Source organism: Colias croceus, chromosome 15 (assembly GCF_905220415.1).
Source record: "Colias croceus chromosome 15, ilColCroc2.1".
Classification (NCBI taxonomy): domain Eukaryota; kingdom Metazoa; phylum Arthropoda; class Insecta; order Lepidoptera; family Pieridae; genus Colias; species Colias croceus.
Window position 1 is genome coordinate 281,137 of NC_059551.1, and position 18,548 is coordinate 299,684.

An 18,548-nucleotide genomic window follows, 5' to 3' on the forward strand; every position below is an offset into this window, starting at 1 on the left:
CAAATTCCAATAAAACATTATTTACTTTCGCAAATGCATAATTGTATTATAGGGAAAATCAAATACATTTTAGTGATTTTATTTTTCCATTTTTTTTGCATGCCGTACGGCCGTGTGTAAGCGAGAGGGAATGATAAGCGCCGCCATTGAAGATTCGTTTCTTTACTGAACTGCCTTATATTAATAATTATTAAATATATATGTATAAATACTATTCATAAAATAAATCTATAAAAATAATTTTTGTTATTGTTTATTTTTTCCTTTATTATTAAAATTTCACCCAAATTTTATTTTAATTTTTTTGATGATTATAAAGAAGTATTTTCAATCTTTTTAATCATTTTGTAGTTGAATGGAAAAAACCGGAACCGACACTATAACCGCTCGGCTACGTAACAATTATTTCTATATTCTTTACTAGCGACCCGCCCCGGTTTCACACGGGTGCAATGCTGATACTAAATACACTACAGAAAAACTGTGAACGTTGTATATAAAAACATAGCGGCCCGCTCCGGCTTCGCACTGGTATAAAATATTATATAGCCGGGCGGCCGGCCGCGGCCGGTACCGCCGCAAACGCTACGTCCCGCAATTTTTAAATCTGTAATATCTTCGAAAATATTCACTTAAATCATACGGTGTAAAGGGCCATATAGATCTTTATTAAATGAACAATGTATTCAAGGTATTTAATTGGTTAAGGATTAATGTTGTATTGGTTAAAATCGCTTCGAAAATTAGCCATTATTTGTCGTAAAAAGTAAATGACAAAAAAAGTTATTGTGGGTTATCCATAAAAGATAGACATATACCATCGCGGACTTTTCTGTAGACCTTTTCAATGTGTATAATACTTAGTACATTATTTTGATAAAACTCGTAGGGTTCAGCCTGCGTTTGCAATGTAAGCGGAAAAAATGTAATTTTTTACGACATCACATTAGAAACCTCAAAAATAACAGTACTTCTCCACTATTTAATGGATGTTATTATACATTTAAACCTTCCTCTTGAATCACTCTATCTATTAAAAAAAACCGCATCAAAATCCGTTGCGTAGTTTCAAAGATTTAAGCGTACAAAGGGACAGAGAAAGCGACTTTGTTTTACACTTACTATGTAGTGATAAGAATACCGAATACCGGTGAAATTACGAAACGTATTGCGCGGGTAAATCTTTGTGCGTGAAATACGGCTAAAACGATTTCCATGAGACCTAGCTAGATCGATTTTTCGTCCCTGTAAACCCTTAAATTGAAACTTTTATAAAATCGTTAGAGCCGTTTTCGAGAACTCATTAATATACAAACAAAATAGATATATATAAATATGCAAATATTGCTCGTTTAATGGTATAGGATAAGTAGTAAATTTATTTATCAACAACATTCCTACGATAGCAAATAAAATCGAACTACTGATTTATTTATACTGTGGCGTAATCGCCCGCCTTCATAGGTCACCGGAGTTCATGCCGCGCCGGCTCCTGCGCAACGCGGTCGCGAGCCGTCTCAGCGCCTAAAATGCCTAAAGTTTCAGTACAAAGGGCTCTTAATTCCGCAAGAAATCATCTTCCTTCGCACGTTCCAGGAGCTTCAAACATAATTTCTATTTCATACGCCAGACGCTATCGCTCCGTTGAGACGAGTAGACCACGCTCAAATTGCTGCGCCGTGTTTTATAATTACGCCGAATATTGATTTGTTGAAAATGGTAAACAAACAAAATAAAAAAAAACTTAAGAAACGAGAACTAAAGAAGCTTCGAATTGAAAAGATGGCTAAATGTCGAAGGTAAGTTATAATAGTATTGTTATAATATTAATAAACTAGCTTACCGCCCGCGGCTTCGCCCATTTTGTCTCAAACCTAATAAATTATACACTAAAACCTTCCTATTGAATCACTCTATGTATTAAAAAATCTGCATCAAAATCCATTCCGTAGTTTTAAAGATTTAAGCATACAAAGGGTATGTATGTGATAGTGATAATACATTATAATATAAAAAAGATAAGTCTTGATTTATTTGAGAAAGTTTAGTTTCTGTAAATTAGTTTCCACGGGCTGAGTATTGACGCGATAGCAATTAGGTATAGGTAAATAAAATTCATAGTAGTAAGTACGTTATTCTTACAGTCGCGGTGCAATCAATCAAATCAAGAAAGATTTACAATATTATTATTATTACTATAGGTAGATCCTAGAGGTATGTTTGCTCCAGTAAATAACGTAAACAGGTAATGAATACTACATACAGGGTGTCCCAGAAGTCGACTTCTGTATGTAGTAGGTATTCATAACCTGTTTACGTTATTTACTGGAGCAAACACGTCGTCGACGTCAAGCCGAAATTTTCTGACAGGTAATGAATGCCACAGCCCACACCAGTTATCAGAAAAATTAAGTCATGTATTTTTGAAGTTATGGAATTTTTTTTATTCCAGAAAATGTACATCATGTGACAGTTTTTTCATTCTTTTTGTTACAAATATTTACTTTTTGCCAATTTTTTTTCTCTTACGTCATCCCGAATAGTGCTTTATGTAACCTGTGATCCTAAACCCTGTGCCGTTCACTCCAACTTGTAGGAAAATGTCATTTAATACCGTACCAAGTTTTCAAAATTAATTATTCGTACTACTTCAACTGATCGTCCTGAAAAAAAAAATTTCTACTCGAGTTTGGAAAGTAGCTTTAAAAGTTAGCGCATTTAATAAGAATTCTAACATGGTATAACACTTACTCCATTATATCTTAGATCGGCCATAAATTTTTTTTTTGTTAAACAAAGTCTGTTTTTAACAATTTCTTTGAAATTACAAAAAAAACGATTCTGGTGTACCTAAAGCGTTCCTAATGTTTCAGATGGTTTAAATAAGATGGTAACATTCCATAAAGTGTGAGCGAGACAGATAGTGACGCTTATGACAAATAAGTGAACTGGAGTAAAATGAAGACAATCAGTTTTTTATGATTAATTTTTTTTTAATTTTTCTGGTAACTGGTGTCAGAAAATTTCGGCTTGACGTCAACTTCTGGGACACCCCGTATATATTGTATATAATATGTTACCGGAAATGTATAAAATCAAGGAATTGTAGGTATACAAATCCTAGGATATGTGTACAATTCCGACATCATTCAGGAAATGTATAAAATATTGTTTAAAAAATTATTTAATGCAAGATATCCTAGGAAATGTATAATTTTCCTCGGAATAGTATATAATTCCAATATCGTATTAGGAAATGTATGTTTAAACTATAAAGTAAATGCTTTCTGTAATAAAACACGTTGTTATTTTTTTTATTATAGCTCTTATTGAGACAATCGGGTACCTAACAGTCATACCGTAAAATAATAATAATATGTTCAAATTATTATCTTATTATTGAACATTTCTAAAATTAACTATCTTTTAACTTTTAATGTAAGTATCACAAGATCAACTCATATATTTTATTCTTATAAAATCAAATTTTCATTTGGCAAGTAATCAGTCCCCTCGTCCCGCTGTCCCCGCGTACATCAATATTTTAAATGTTTTACATTTCCGATTCCTAAATAGGAAATGTATAGATTTCCTAGGAAAAGTGAAATGCATAAGTATAAAATAATTTATTTCACACATTTCCGTGCTATTTTAGGAAATACATACATTTACTAGGAATTGTTTGTACAATGACAGATTACATACATTTCCGTTAACATAATATGTATACAAAACTGTACATTGAATTTTTTTTATAATATACGTATAATATATTATGTATAATATATTCATAATCTGTACTACATAGTAATAGTAATATTACATATCTAAATGTCGTGGCCATATCGTAGATTTGCTCATTTCATGAAATGATCGTTCATTTCGTGAAACACTCGATCTATGGGGAGTCCTTTCAGCGAAGCGGAGTAAAATTGGTTTGCAAGATCATTCATGTATTTGCAATTATATGACGCTTCTAGAAAAAATAATCAATACACTTCAAGATATTTCCTAAAAAGTGCGCTAATTTGTTACACAACCACGTGTATTTTGGTCGATCATATAAAATCATAAAAATAGGCTAAAATAAAGATCGAAAACGAATTATTTATTAATGAAATTTCTGATTTTGGAAATAATTTTTATATAAGGATATGTATTTTGATGTACTGCAGAAAACGTGCTAAATTTTGGTTTTCTACTGAAGCCCTGTAATTATTAAATACATATTATATCTCAGAACTTAACGTTGCCCAGCGTTTTCTTTACAAACCGCGCTGCCCGCTACCCCGCCAGTCCTGATCAGGCGCTTGCTAATGTAGGACCTGTGTCAAATTATCTCCGCTCGATTTTACGTTTTGAGTAACGATAAATTATTGAAAATGGGTAACAAAACAAACAAAATTCGGAAGAAAGCAGTGTCAGTATCAAAAAAAAGAACAGGAAAAGAGAACTATAAGAAACGGTATGTAAATTGAGTAATATGATAAAAACGTAGTTACTTGATGACACAGAATAAAAATATCAGTTGGTCATAAAGTTTCACCTCGTATGCTTTTATTTCAAAACGATAAAAGCTGCGTTACTGTGAAATAAGAGTTTAGTTTATAATAATTTGTTTTATATATATAATACAAGTGGTCCGCCCCGGCTTCGCCCGTGGTACATATTTCGCAATAAAAGGTAGCCTTATTTTCTTAATTTTAATATTTAAGAAGTCCACACGTTTTTTCAGATATTTCAATTATACATTTTTTTAAACTACTTATAATTAATAGAAGACTTTACATTATTATTTAAAATTACATATATTTATACTTTCTTCATACATTTCTCCTTTAATAACATATTGAACAATATATTTTCTTATGTTACATATTTATTTGCATAACTTATCGATAGCTCAACACGCAATTGATACCTACCCATCCCTATTTGTCACACACACATCTATATAGTATCTATAGTTCATCTGCCTTCGATGCGCACTAAGCAATTTGTGCAATACACGCGCTCTATACTATTCTAATATAATACTCTAAGCTTCTACTGGTAGCAGCAAGTAATATTTATTAGTTACACCAAGTACTTTCATAATTATGTTGTGCTAATTAATAAATTCCTAGTACCTACTTATCTCAGTTTATAAAGTTGTAAATGCTTACTTTATTTACTTTTATATTTACAATCTGACACAAACACTTTTACATTGCTTACATAATAAAAATTGATCACAATTTACTTTTGATATATTTTACACTGTGGCATAGCGCTAACGTTACGAAAAACAAACGACGCGAGGAGCGCGAGGAGCGCGAGTCACGCGAACGGCCCCCCACACTTCACCTCCTAAAATCTTGCCTCGCGTTGAAATACCTCGCGTTAATACTTTTTTGCTTTATATTTTACACTTCGACTTCAAACAGAAACAACATACAATTTTTGAAGCAACAGTGAAAACATCTGCAAATATTTGATTAAAATTACAAATGTGTAATTGTTCCATTGTTTAAGATTACTAAAAGTCAGCGTAGACAAAGGAATGAAGGCAAATGAAAAACAAACATCTGAATCAAGTTAGTTCTTACTATGTAAAAACTATCTTTCGCTCTAATTACATCGTAGGAAAGGGACAGATTCGAGCTAAGTCGTTGCACAGAAGCCCGATTAAGATACGTATCAATTTAAAATGGCATTTATGTATCTAGAAATAGATGTTATATTTCAGTGTGCCGTTTATTCGTGCAGCAAAACCGTCGAGCAATAAAACATAACTGCCGCACTCCATGTTACATCTGCATCGTCGTGCCTAAAACAAACGGGTACACTATAGACAGCAGATCGAGCGACAACGTCCTAACGACACGGAACCTTCACGCGATTTAACACCTTATTATTATAGGGAGAGGAGCTAGTATGGAGTGGGCTGTGTCTGGTTTATTGGACGGAACAACATGTGGCAAAGCAACTAGATGTCAGATTAGAGCGTAAACAAGTTTCGTATATAGCTACGTGTATGGGCCGAGTACTAGTCCATTGAAAAGTTACATTTGGGGTTGCGTTTTTTAGAGGACGCAATTTTATTTTTTTGTGTGTAAAACCTTTGCTCACTTCAGAGCGCTGTGAAACCTTAGATATTGACGTAATGAAAAAATGTTGTATGTAAAAGTTGTTCCTAGAAGAACAATCTACAAAAATGGTCTGATATAATTTCTTCGTAAAATGATAAAAAAAAAGTTTTATTGAAAAATATAAATAGCTCTAATTTCTGAACATTTTCGCTTATAACTTTTTTATTTATAGTTCTACGGCAAAAAGTTACAGGACTAAAGTTGTAGAGAATGTAATTTGCAACAAATAATGTTAACAATTTTTTTATCAGATAAATAGTTTAAGTGATATATAGTAAAAAACAATTTCAACCGCTATTTTCAAGATGGCGGCCGTGGGACAAGGGTGGCCACCTCACAAACTTGGTTTTATCTTCACACTGACCCCCCCTACATATAAAAAAAAAAAATTCCGTCCTCTAAAAAACGCAAGGTTAGGCCAAATAATGTAACATTTCCTATATTGAGAGCTTTTTTTTTTTTTTTTTTTTTTTTTTTTTTTTTTTTTTTTTTTTTTTTTTTTAACGTTGGGAAATGCCTTTACGCATCCCCCTCGCCAGTTTTACTGTCCAAGGGGGTATGTGGGACTCGCACGAAGCCATACCCACTACCGTCATATAAAAGGTTTAAAGAGTTTGTCTTTGTTTTCAAAGCGTTTAATTGGAACCACAGATTGGAACTAAGAACGAACGTAGTAAGATTATAATATACATAGGATAAAAGGTTAGAAATATATAAGGAAGGGCGGGGCTATTCCGTCCGAAAAATAACACTCAAAAAAGAACACGTCTGTATTTTTTCTTAAATAATAGCTACGGAAAATTTGTCAATTACATCAAAACAAGCCGTTATTTCTTATTCTATTCATCATATTTAGAACGTTAAAAACGATTGCAGTAGCTAAGAAAATAGCCATATTCTAATAGGAGTTGACTTTGGGCAAAATAGCCCCGCGCGGGGTTATTTCGTCAAGAGTTTAATAGAACGACATCTGTGGAGCAATTTCCATTTTACCCAGAAATAAACAATACTGATGACGCTGCCTATTTGAATTTGTATTTAGTTACGCAGACTTATGGTTCATTTTCGAGAAAAATCATTCTAAATTTTTGGAGGGGCTATTCCGTCTAGCGTCCATACAAGATAGTGAAGCGCACACAATATCGATATAACTTTTTTGAAATATCGATAACTTTTTGTGTGGAATCAATTTGAATAAGAAAAGTTAAGACGCTATTTGGCGCTCTCTTCACTTAAAAATTTATTATTACTTGATGTAAAAATAATTTATCCAAAATCTATTTTGGGTGAACCAAAGTGTAGTTACTTACACTTATTTTAAGCATACCATATTATTATTTATTAATAAATATTTCACTGTAGTTACAGATAGCAAATTGCTAAAAGTGGCCGTTTTTCGCAAATTTTCTATTTATTATTACAGTGAAATATTTATTACTAATATGGTATACTTAATATAAGTGTAATACCACTTCAATTCACCCAAAATAGATTTTGGATAAATTATGTTTTCATCAAGTAATTAATTTATAAGTGTTGAGGGTGCCACATAGCGTTAGGGCCCCATAAGGTAGAACAATTTTTCTTACGAAAGAAGCAATACATTCTAAACTTCCAAATATAATTCAATTTGATTCCAATTTTTTTGACCCAGGTATTAAAAAAACACATTTAAGTAAGTAGTAAACTTTATTAAGGACAAAATGATAAAATTGTATTAACATAAGTATTCAAAACACACATAAAATTGCTACAAAACAAAACAAGATGACTCTTAGTTAATAAAATTGCAACAAACAAAAAGACAAGGAATCGTATTAATAACTATTGAGATCAAATTTCTATCCCTACTACAATGTCAGTTGCCTCAACATTTATGCTTATGTCGATAAGAAAGCCAATCGTAGCACGTCACTAGCTTTTTGCAAATTCATACAAAATCGACGGGGCTATTTCGTCTTAAAAATTGACAACATAGCCCCGCCAAAATATTTTTTGTGGTTATGACATCGGACTTCATAACACTTTTTATTTAAAGCGTAGGATAAAATAAATAGTTTAGAAAGAATCTCCAACATTCAAAGTTATTACTTACCTTGGGCAGATTTCACAACAATCACTTTTTACACGTAAAACGAAATAAAATTTGCGGAGCGTCGTCTATGTTGTGTCCATTCAAAATGACGACTGTAGAAGAATAGCTGTAATTCCAAAACCATGCATCCTACAGCGACATATGTTAGCTTATCGCGTAGCTAATTAAATTTTATACCTGCCGAAAGATTTCGTTACTAGAAATCTATTAAACTGTAGGCTACAAAGTCTTCTGACAAGATTGCCCCGCCGACAAAATAGCCCCGCCCTTCCTTAAACGAGTAATCCCAGTTTAAGTATCATAAATTAACAAGTATTGTTACAGGATTAAGAAACTAAAATATAAGTAGTAAAATGTATAAGTACCTAGTTGCTCTGGAGTCTGGCCTCTGCGCGGGCCGCGGGGCGCGGGCGACGGGCGGCAGTGTGTCGTGAACTTTCTTGGGGGACACTCGTATCGCACGTCGTTGTATCCGCCATTATTATTTACCTCGTACGGATACCTAAGACGATTTTGCTAACTTAGTTACCTAATCAATAGGCTTATCAAACAAGCACACTACCAGTGATAAACGTGTAGGTAAGGGAGAATAATGTTATATTTTGTATAATATAAAATATTCTTTGGCATGAGTCTTAAGAGGCCGGCGGACGACAATAATTTTTCCATACAAACGTAATAATACCAAATCATTTTCAGTTTGAGCATATATTTCCACTTTATTGTGCTGTTATTCGGAATAAGACAGTATTTATCTAGGTTCCCATTTGATTTTTATTGCAAAATACTTAAATACAACGAATTGTAAACGATTAATATTTCTCACATTTTTACAGTATAAATGATTTGTTTTCTACTTTGAAAACGGCAATATTCTTAATATAATGTAATTCGAAACATGCCTTACATTGTTAAGTTACACAATATGCAAAAATAATGGAAAAGCATTGAGTTTTCATACATCATTTTTGGTATTACGGCACACGTTCAAATTAATCACAAATTTTCATCGGTCGTCGTGCTGTCGCATCAAGCGTGGGGCTGGAGAGGGGTGCGGCAGCGTGGGACGGGGCACTGAAGTAGAGTGACAAATGTCAATGTGTGCGTGGACGCGCTAGGATACCGGTAATACCTAGCAATTCGTTCGTCAGTGTTAGACGATTACTAGATATTGTGATTACTAGTCTGCGTTGTGCGTGCGTATTTGTTTGCCAATTGTATTGTAATATTTCTGACACTACTTGACCTATGCTACGGATTTCGATTTAGATTTGCCTTGTGATTTGGAATCGAGAAACCTACCTACCTTCTTTATTACGACTTTTGTTTTGTTTTCGGACTTCGATTATCGATATTTGTTTACGGTTTAAATAGGTACCTACCTATACCATAAAAGTTACCAACATGGACTCCGAACGTCGGGTCGTATCTCGCAGTAAGTATATATACCTACCTATTTGTTTTTTTTAAACTCGGATTAAGAAAATATAACCTACAAATCATTTTTCTCGTTCATAAGCGTAAATACAGTCATTTTACCGTTAGGTACAAAATTAGATGTGTTTATGATTCATATTTCGGTCCATTATTATTAGTAGGTAGATTCGTTTCATAACTTATCGGTACCTACTAGATAGAATAAATAAATATTAGCTATTTGGTTAGTATATTTTATTATTTATTACCACTAAATATTATGAACTGATAGGTATTAGTTTTGCGTAGGTACCTAAATTACATACATAATACCTACCTAAGTAATTTAGTCCTGACATTATTTACTTGAGTTTGATCGGCACACCCAGGGTGGAGTGACCATACGATTGGCTTTGTTTGGACAAGTTATGTTTCATGGCGTGGGGCGGAATTTTGCTTCTTTTCTAAAGTTAAAAAATATTATAATATAAATAATCATTATTATTACACACAACAATTGTAAAAGAAACGTTCAAGTCAGTTCAGTAATTTCATTTTCTAATTTTTGGATTTTTAGGTATCTATGTTGGAAACCCTGGTAGGCTGTCAGCTGCGATACTAATAAGATAACTAGTTAGTCCTTTTAATCTTTTTATCAACAAGCAGAACTTACTAGTTCTCGTTTTTTTCGATTTACTAATCGACTTCAATATAATTGATTTAAATGTTTTCAGAGCCACGACGATCAAGTAAAAAACGCTTATGGGCATCAGTTCCCAAAAAAAAATGCGGGAGAAAAAAGAAAAATAAGCGTCCTTTGAGGTAAGCTATCTTGCATCGTACGTAGCATTTATCAAGAATTTATTTACTTCAATTGGCTATTACATTACAGTCGAGGTGAGTTTGCGACCAGTAATCGAAATATGGTCACCCTACACTTTATTAAAAATCAATGTAACAATCTCTATTACTTACGTAATATGAATAACATAATAAATATTTACCTGTGAAAATTCTTGCTTTTTATTTTAATCATTCTTAGCCGGAAACAGTAATTATTTTATCCCAAACGTAAATGCATGTGTGCGTGTCAACCAGAGTCTAGACGTCACTTCCATCTTTTCGCCCCCCGCCCCGCGCCCCGCCGGAGCAAACCGGTTTTCTGCCGCGGCTTGTTGACAAGCGCAGAGCCAACACAACACACGCGTTTTATATACCAAATACTTTGAAATAATAATTGTTAATAGGTAGTTCATTGATAGTGTAATAAATTCATTAATAGATGCAAATAGTAGTAGATTTTGTACTGTACAGTTTGTCCGAGCAATACTTATTTAAAGCAAAAGCATATTTTAATTTTTTAATTCTCCCCGGGAGCCTGCACGGTAAGTTAATGAATTAGACAATTAAAATTAGATATTATATACGTTTATTGTACAATATATTGTTTTTCATAATTAGATAGATTATATAAAATGATGATGAGATTGTTTTATTTCTACAGTGAAGGTATTTGCACAAAAAAATAATTGTTAGATTTATTACATATTTTAAAGTCTTGTCACTTGTCAGCTCTTCTTTAGTAAGTAAAAATTTAGAGTTTTCTTTGGAATTTCGCTCTCTGTCTCTGTTCGTTTTCCGTGCGTTGTGCATGAGTCGTGCGCTAGCGATGCGGCAACCGCGCTGCGGGCTGCGGTGCCGGGTGCGGGGTACGGGGTAGACATATCACACAAACCGGATACCGATTACCGGCCTGCGGCGGGCGGCCAGTAACCAAACTGATGTCGTGAGAAATGCACGCGCGCTTTTTACTTTTAAAATGATAAATAAATATAAAATAGTGTATCATTTATAGGTATGTTTACATGAACAGTACGAGAAGACTTTTTAGCAATCCCACAGAACACAGGAGGTAAATGTACGATATAAACTTGATTATTTAAGTTTCGTTGAATGTTAAATCTAGTTTTAAGTACGACCCATAGATATAGGTTGTATCAGGGTAGCGACAAATGAATAGAACATTTATAATATGTAAATAATTGATATATTGTAACTATAAATGAATCAATATGATAACATATTTATTTGCTTAATGGTTCTGTCTTTTGATAGGGATAATTTTTCTTATATTCTTTAATACATAAGTATTGTAAAATTATATATTACATACAAACTTACAGGTGTAAGGTGATGCTAACATAAACGTGTTAATAGACATAGACATAGACATAGACACACATTTATTTACAAACATAACACACAATAACACACACAACAACTGACAAAACACAGAACATTACAAATAACCAAAAAATAAGAAAAAAAAAGACAAATAAACTAGGATGCAATTAATTAACATAAACAAAAAAATAAAATATAATAAAAAACAATAAATAGTTGCAATTATGTGCTATGGCTGTAAAATGGTCCAGGCTCAGCATATTATGTCATGACTCATGAGTCATTTGACTCATGACATATGCTGAGATATTATTAATTACATATTTTTTCGGTTTAATGTTCAATTGAGTAATTATGATTTATCTACAACTTGTGTTAATATTACCTCCAACATACACTTAACGTTGGCGACTCCTTCTATTAATAATAATAATAATAAGGGCGTAGGGATGTGACGACCCCATCGCCCACGTTTGGGATATCTATTGTCTACGTGATAATAGATAATCCACCCGTGCAATCAGTCAACCCGCAGGACACCTTGTGGCGGGGTGTCGGGGAGTAGCGACCCCGCGGGAACCGAGTGCTCCCGGCCCCTGTCTTCATCTCCGGCTTGCCTTCACCGGCCGGTCGGAGTGAAGCCTGACGTGGACAGGACCCCCACCTCTGGCTTGCCTTCACCGGCCGGTCGGAGTGAAGCCTGACGTGGACAGGACCCCCACCTCTGGCTTGCCTTAACCGGCCGGCCAGAGTGGAGTCGCGAGAGCTTTTAGCTCGAAGGGTGGATGCGAATTGTAAGTGGCGAGTGGGCACGTGATGCTGGACCCTCAGGGAGCGCGTGATCGTCGTTTAAAGTCCAGGGACGCCTCTCCACCCTTAGCTGCTCACAATATGTTGCCCCCTTGTCGCACTATTGCAGCGACTTATTTCGGGGGCCCATACAGTGAGAGGGCGAGTCACCACCTGCCAACATAATATTTTTACTTTCTTTTAGTAGAAAGGCAGGTGCCATAGTTTCCAATAGTCCCCAAATACCGGCTCATGTAACATCCCACTTCATAGCCCAGTTAATTTTGTTTTTCCATATCTCGAAATAGTCCTACATCGGCCGCGGACTGCCTAGGACTGTATCTCTATAGTGCAGTCATGGGCAGGCTGCGGCTGGTGTCCCACAACACAGTAAAGTTCTTTAAAGGGCCTCTGCGTGTTGGATCCGTGTCCCCACGTAAGCCTTCCAAAGGACCGGGTACCTTCCTTATGATGGTACCCGAGTATTATGGATTTGAGATACACATAATAATTATAATAAACACATTTTTTGTCAGAATCACATATCATGATATACATTTACAAAGGAAAAAGAAATAAAAGAAAAATAATAAGAATAAAAAGAAGCTTATTCCTAAGAAACAATAGGTAATGTGGCAGTGAGTGACCTGACAAATGGAGCCAACTCAGTTTATGATGGCATTTCAGTGACCCCAAGTGACTATTGGAGTTTCAGTCTAGAATTGCATGTAATGAAAATTTAACATACTCATGTTAATATTATGTGAAAGAAATATTTCTATTAATATGATAGATACTAATAAAATATAAATACATCAGTTAAAACATGTAATATAGGTAGATATAATATAAGCATGTAATTATGTATACAATGTTAATACTTATAATGATAAATAGGCAGAGAATAAATGTATATATAATATTATGTTATAAAATAGATATTTAATGTGTAATTCGATACAAATGCACTAAGTGTTAGGATTTTAAAATATGTTTCCGGTATTGGAAACGAAATTAGGAGAAGCCATACCAAATTATGAATCCATTAATTTTATTTATTTATTAATGCTTAATTGCTCAAGATAAATTACAAATTGAGACTTAACTTAGGATACATTGAACCAAACGGCGGCCTTATCGCTATAAAGCGATTTCTTCCAGACAACCGATTGTACAGAGAGATATTAAGTAACGGATAGGAGTAGGGCAGAACACAAATAAATATTATATATTACCGTGCAGGCTCCTGGGAAGAATTACAAAAATGAAATATTTTTATAAAAAAAATGTTGTGTGGTTTTATGAAACCACGGTAAAAGTGAAACTTTTTTTCACACTATCAGACATTTAACTAGAAATTATCGTATTTGTACGATAATTATCGTACGTATCGTGCGTCACGCGACATGCGCTACACAGACCAAAAAGTTTGAGACGATGTAATAAAAGTTTCACTTTAAAATTATAAATTAGAGTTATGATTTGATTATACATATACCATATATACTATTTTTCTTTTATTTCAGGATGCTTCAGTGTTTAAATGCAGTTGCGCGAGAAAATCTAGCTCCAAAAATAAGTGACGTTGAAACTACACTAAATTTGTCGAAATTTGTCTCTGATAGTCAAAGCATGGCTGGTTCGGAAGAAGATGAAGTTGTAAACGATCCTCTGGAAGATATTGTTGAAATTTCAAATCTGGATGAACCCATGCCATCTTGTAGCAGTACAAGTATAGTGACGCAGGAATCAACCACTTCAAGGAAGAGGAATCTTCCGCCTCGTTTTACTGAAAAGAGACAGAAAATGTTCGATGTGAATAGTGTAACTCGGGAAGACTTTTTAAAACTATGTAACAAGTATTTGACTACAGGTATGTCTCAAATTATTAAATGGCAAATGGAATCGAAAGCGAATATTGGGATGGACCGGCACAGCGATGCTTTCAAATTGTTTGCACTCAGTGTTTATTACACTGGACCAGCTGCTTATAACTTTTTTAAAAATACTCTTCGTTTACCTTCAGCAGTTGCGCTTAAAACATTCGTCAAACCGATTGGGACTAGGCTAGACGATCGCTTACTTAGTGTGTTAAAAACGAAGGTAGATAAAATGGTACCGCAGGAAAGGATCTGTTCTGTATGTGTAGATAGCATGCCTTTAAGACCTAATCTGATGTATAATATCAAATATGACAGAATTGTGGGATTACATGAAATAAATGGATGCCAAAACGGAACACCGGCTAATTACGGTATTGTTATAATGGTACGTGGTATTGTACACCGGTGGAAACAACCAATAGCTCATTCTTTTCTATCGAATATAAAAGATCATGAAAAAGTGAATAATTGGATTGAACAAATTATAAAATCATTGCTAAGTATTGGTCTAGACGTACGGGTCTTTATATCAAATTTAGACACCAATCTCTTGCTTCCATCTAAAACAATAGATGTAAACACTGGCAAAACTTATTTTGAAATGCACGGTAAAAAAATTTACTATATGTTTAACGTCCCACATCTTTTGAAACTTATGCTAAATGAATTTATGGAGTATGATATTATGTTCAATACTAAAGTAGCAAAGTGGTCGCATATAAGAGATTTATACAGTGTAGATAAAAAACAACAAACTAAATTAGTACCACAACTCTCTGAGCATGATATAAATACGAATCATGGTAAGAAATTGAGTTTGAAAGTAGCGCATAGCCGTTCTGTAGCGTCTGCTATATTGAAATATGTTGACTTAAAGCTAATTGAAGCAGCTGCAAAAGATACTGCCGAGTTTATTAATAGAATGAGTGACTTTTTTGATCTATTTCACTCGAGTAAAATGCAAAGCGCACATAATAATAAAACTGTTTTTACCGGTGAACGCGGCCAAATTGGGTTTCTAGAAGAAATGATAATTTTTTTTAGAACCTTAAGAGTGGGTAGCTTCAGTCCAGAAGCGCTAAGAAATAATATGTTTTTTCTCTACGGTTTACAAGTATCTATAAAATCATTACTTCTACTCCATAAAGATTTAAAGTTAGAAGATATCCATGCATTTGCAACGAATCGTCTCAATCTAAATTCTGTTCATAATTTCTTTGATAAAGTAAAAAAGGCGAATGACTCTAGCGAGGAGCCGACATGTCGACACTTTAATATCGCATTCACTGAGATGTTTGTCAACAAAATTTTAAGAAAACTCGTAGTTACTAACAGTAATGATGATTTCGAAATCTCACTTATAGCATCAAACAACTGTTCAATGTTTGATACTTCAAAAGTTTCGTCTAATGTTAATATGGGGATATTAGCTGTAGGAACGAAAGATTACAAATTTGATCTGCCGAAGAAGAACGGATTGGTCTATATATCGTGTTATTTATTTAGAAAATGTCTGGAACAGCACAAATGTGACAAAATGAATTCGGTTTTAAATATAACTGAAGAAAACCTAGAAAAGCAAACCGATTCTGACGTTGAAACCAACAAATCTTCCAGTGACTCAATTTTCTTAAGCGTACCTCCTAAAAATTTTATGTCGTTTATCGAAGAACTCGAGAAAAAGTTTCTTGAATATTTTGACGACGATCTCTTTGTGACTAATATTGGTAACGATTTATGTAAACATCTCGGAAATTGTACATTCGTTATGCCATGTGACTGTTTCCCTTTAGAGTTTTTAATAAAACTGTTCATTAGATTAAGACTATTCCATTCGATTAATAAACATAACAATTTAATACAAAAGAAACATTTGAGTCACGTAAAATTTATGGTGAGTAGATTGTGAATTATGTAAGAGGAGAGTCTAATTCGTATTTGAGAAATACCGCATTTTGTCGAAGACTTTTTTTTTATTTTTTGATTAATTGGTAGAGGAGCTGATTGTTAGATTTTGACTGTGAAGTGTGAAAACTGATACTCATGGCGATGTAGCTGGTATAAGCATTCGCTGAACGAAGAATGGTTATGCGATGTATATTGCGACTAAGATTTAAAATGTTGACAAATGTTGGACATTACATAAATAAATGTTTTGTAAAGAAATTCTGGCTTTATATTTCTATTCGGAATACCCTCTATTTATAAATCTGTACCCCGTATTTTTTTCTTATAATTTAGGTATATTTAGTATTTAATCAATGGTAAGTATAATCAATCTAACAGAAAAACGAGACAGCAATAAATAAATAAAAAGTTCTCAGTTACACATCTACGGAGGCAATTCTAAAACAATTGGTATATTTAGTACAATGGTATAGTATAATGCATATTACAGTTCCTTTGATAAAAGATAAAACTGTTATAATAATAAGTGGTTTGGTTAAAGAAAGCGCTTTCTTATCGCTTATTCGCTTACAAGCTTAGTGAAAGTAAATGTTATCGGCCCCCCTAGTCAAGTGGCTTTCTGTTAGCGTAGCGTTCAATAGAATAGACTACGAATGTATGAGATTGACGTAAGCTGTAGATACGTTTGTCTACAGCTTACGTCAATCTCATACATTCGTAGTCTATTCTATTGAACGCTGCGCTAACAGAAAACCACTTGGCTAGGGGGGTTTTGAAATAGCTGTGATTCTTGATAAGCTTTGCGATTCATGTGCGATGCTGCGTGTTTATATTTATGCTAGCTTTCCGTCCGCGGCTTCGCTCGCGTTTTGAAAGAAAACCCCGCATAGTGTTCCGCATCCTATGTGTTAATCCAAGTTACCCTCTATATGTGTGCTAAATTTCATTGTAATCGGTTCAGTAGTATTTGCGTGAAAGAGTAACAAACACACACACACACACACAAACATCCTCACAAACTGTCGCGTTTATACCTAATATTAGTAACCAAGTAGGATTTTAATTATTATTTAGGTATGATTTTCTTTATACTTAGTTTAATAGCTGTTAATAATTGTAGTCTATGCTTTAGATTTAAGACTAGATTTAATCCAAAACAAATTTTATAAGAACTATTGTATGTTAATATAAACTAAAAAGTAAAAACTGTTGAACTGATTTTGAAAACCTTCACAAATTGTATTTGTAAGTATCATAATTTAGCGTCTACAAGTATTTTACATGTATAATGTAGGTATATAGTGACAGCTGATGCAGCCGACGAACTCATTTGGAGCCTTCAAGTTGAATTTTGGATAGAAAATACTAATATAATAAAGCTGAAGAGTTTGTTTGAACGCGCTAATCTCGGGAACTACCTGTCCGATTTGAAAAATTCTTTCAGTTTTACATAATCCATTTATCGAGGAAGGCAGGCTATAAATAGATATATTATCATCTCGCTTAGACCACCAGGAGCGGAGCACTGCGGGTAAAACCGCGGAGCACAGCTAGTTACTTTAATATTACCAGCAATTCTTCTAATTCCCTATTTTGAGGAATATAACCGTTAATGCGTTGGCTACACACAAACGCCGAAGAATTTACGACAGAAAAATAGGATGTGGTAGGTAATTACATAAACGGTTCGACCGAAGTTAACTTAATTGGAATGAATTCAATTAATTCCACAGCCTCAGAGATTATATTTATCACTGTAATGAGTTAATTGGAAAATTGGAAATATTTATGTTTTTGTGGGGTTTTGGCTGCAACCTGATGTAAGTGTCTTAAGTTTCAAGTGCATTGTGCAGGCGATTTAAAATTGGTTTAATTTTCGTGTTTGTTAATCTATATCTCAGCTAATAATTTAAAGCTGAAGAGTTTGTTTGAACGTGCTAATCTCAGGAACAACTTGACCGATTTTAAAAGTTCTTTCACCGTTAGATATATATATACGTGAATTCTGAGTCCTAGAGGCATTTGTATGTACCACGGGCGAAACCAGGACAATCCACCAGTAATTAAATTTATTTATTTATTTACATTTATTTATTTATTTAAATAAAACAATAGTATCTCTCCTGATATAAAGAACATTAT

At 33.8% G+C, this 18,548-nt stretch overlaps 1 protein-coding gene across 6 annotated transcripts; it reads left to right on the plus strand.

The window, feature by feature from the left end:
- Positions 1–1,621: 1,621 nt before the first annotated feature.
- On the plus strand, positions 1,622–16,664 carry LOC123697918. 6 transcript variants are annotated; one of them, XM_045644488.1, is made up of 3 exons: positions 9,353–9,661; positions 10,377–10,464; positions 14,142–16,664. In XM_045644488.1, the coding sequence occupies exons 1-3, from the start codon at positions 9,631–9,633 to the stop codon at positions 16,405–16,407; spliced, it is 2,385 nt and encodes a 794-aa protein (XP_045500444.1). In that variant the 5' UTR covers positions 9,353–9,630; the 3' UTR covers positions 16,408–16,664. The 6 variants fall into 6 exon arrangements, with proteins under 6 accessions (XP_045500445.1, XP_045500446.1, XP_045500449.1 ...); XM_045644489.1 differs by lacking the exons at positions 9,353–9,661; positions 10,377–10,464 and adding an exon at positions 1,622–1,799; XM_045644490.1 differs by lacking the exons at positions 9,353–9,661; positions 10,377–10,464 and adding an exon at positions 4,327–4,465.
- The last annotated feature ends 1,884 nt before the right edge of the window (positions 16,665–18,548 follow it).